At 48.9% G+C, this 1040-nt stretch overlaps 1 protein-coding gene across 1 annotated transcript; it reads right to left on the minus strand.

Annotated features, from left to right (window-relative positions):
- Window positions 1-94: 94 nt before the first annotated feature.
- H310_12597 (hypothetical protein) lies at window positions 95-786 on the minus strand (the record flags this gene model as incomplete). The annotated part of the gene is made up of 2 exons (XM_008879723.1): window positions 95-468; window positions 534-786. 2 exons carry the CDS (start codon window positions 784-786, stop codon window positions 95-97), a joined length of 627 nt encoding a protein of 208 aa, XP_008877945.1.
- Between the last annotated feature and the right edge of the window lie 254 nt (window positions 787-1040).

The raw sequence follows: 1040 nt of genomic DNA on the forward strand, positions 1-1040 counted from the left end.
GACAGCCCAAGAGGTAACATGTTCACAGAAGAGCTCGCCGTTGTCGTTGATGGCTAATTCATTGTCTGTTTTGGACAGCGCTTGCAAGTGGTCGTCAAGCCGGTTGCGGAACATGGTCAAGTCGGACACAGAGCCAGGCTCGTGAGGACTCATGTCGACAAGGAACCCCTGCAGGTGAGACGGATGCCTCAATCTTGAATCCGTACAGCTTTTGCTTTCTACTGAAGTAGTGCTTCTGCTCCCCAAAGCGGCCGGCAGAACGATGCGCAGGTTGGAATTTAACGTCGGTCGCGTGCAAGGCGTACGGAAAGCGGGCGAAGACCTTGCCTTTGGTGCGGAGAGACGTCATGGTTGGTTTGACAACAAACGAATCGTAATGGAGCTCGGAGCAGACGGCCATAACCCTCACGACAAGCTTCTTCAACGTTGGCGCTTTGAGACCAAAGTCAACGGCATGTTTTTCCAGGACTGGTAGTGTTTGAGCACCGTTAGTGTAATGAAAAACGCATCTTTGGAAGATGTGGCTGATTTACGTCCTCTGCCTTCCTTCCAGCGAGATGTCATGGCGATTTCAGCTTGCTCCCTAATTACTTCAAATCCTTCCGGTGTAAAGTTGGCAAGCACACGAATTCCTTCGGCACCAGCTTCTTCAAGCGTTTTGTCCATGATGGGGTTGGCAGTTTCATTATATTCACCATCGTCCAGCACATCGTCGCTATATTCGATGAGACTTTGCTGTAGGTACTGATTGTCCGAGGTAGTCTGGTCCTGGAGCCGCTCCAGCATGGCGGAAATGTTGATGCGCATTGTACCAAAGAGACTGAAGAGTGATGAAGTGAAGAGTGGACAGAAGGCAGTCTAGTTTATTTGGTAGAGATTGAGTGCTCGTGGTCATTGGCGCGTAATGTTCCAGCCAACGAAATTGGTGCCAAAGGGTGACGGAGATATACCTCTATATCTACATGTTTGATCAGTTAGTTACGATTTTGGAAGTATATGAGTAATTTACGAAGTTGCTCGATCACTGTTGTAGCTATCAG

Source organism: Aphanomyces invadans, assembly GCF_000520115.1.
Source record: "Aphanomyces invadans strain NJM9701 unplaced genomic scaffold supercont1.41, whole genome shotgun sequence".
NCBI classification, from domain to species: Eukaryota; Oomycota; class Saprolegniomycetes; order Saprolegniales; family Verrucalvaceae; genus Aphanomyces; species Aphanomyces invadans.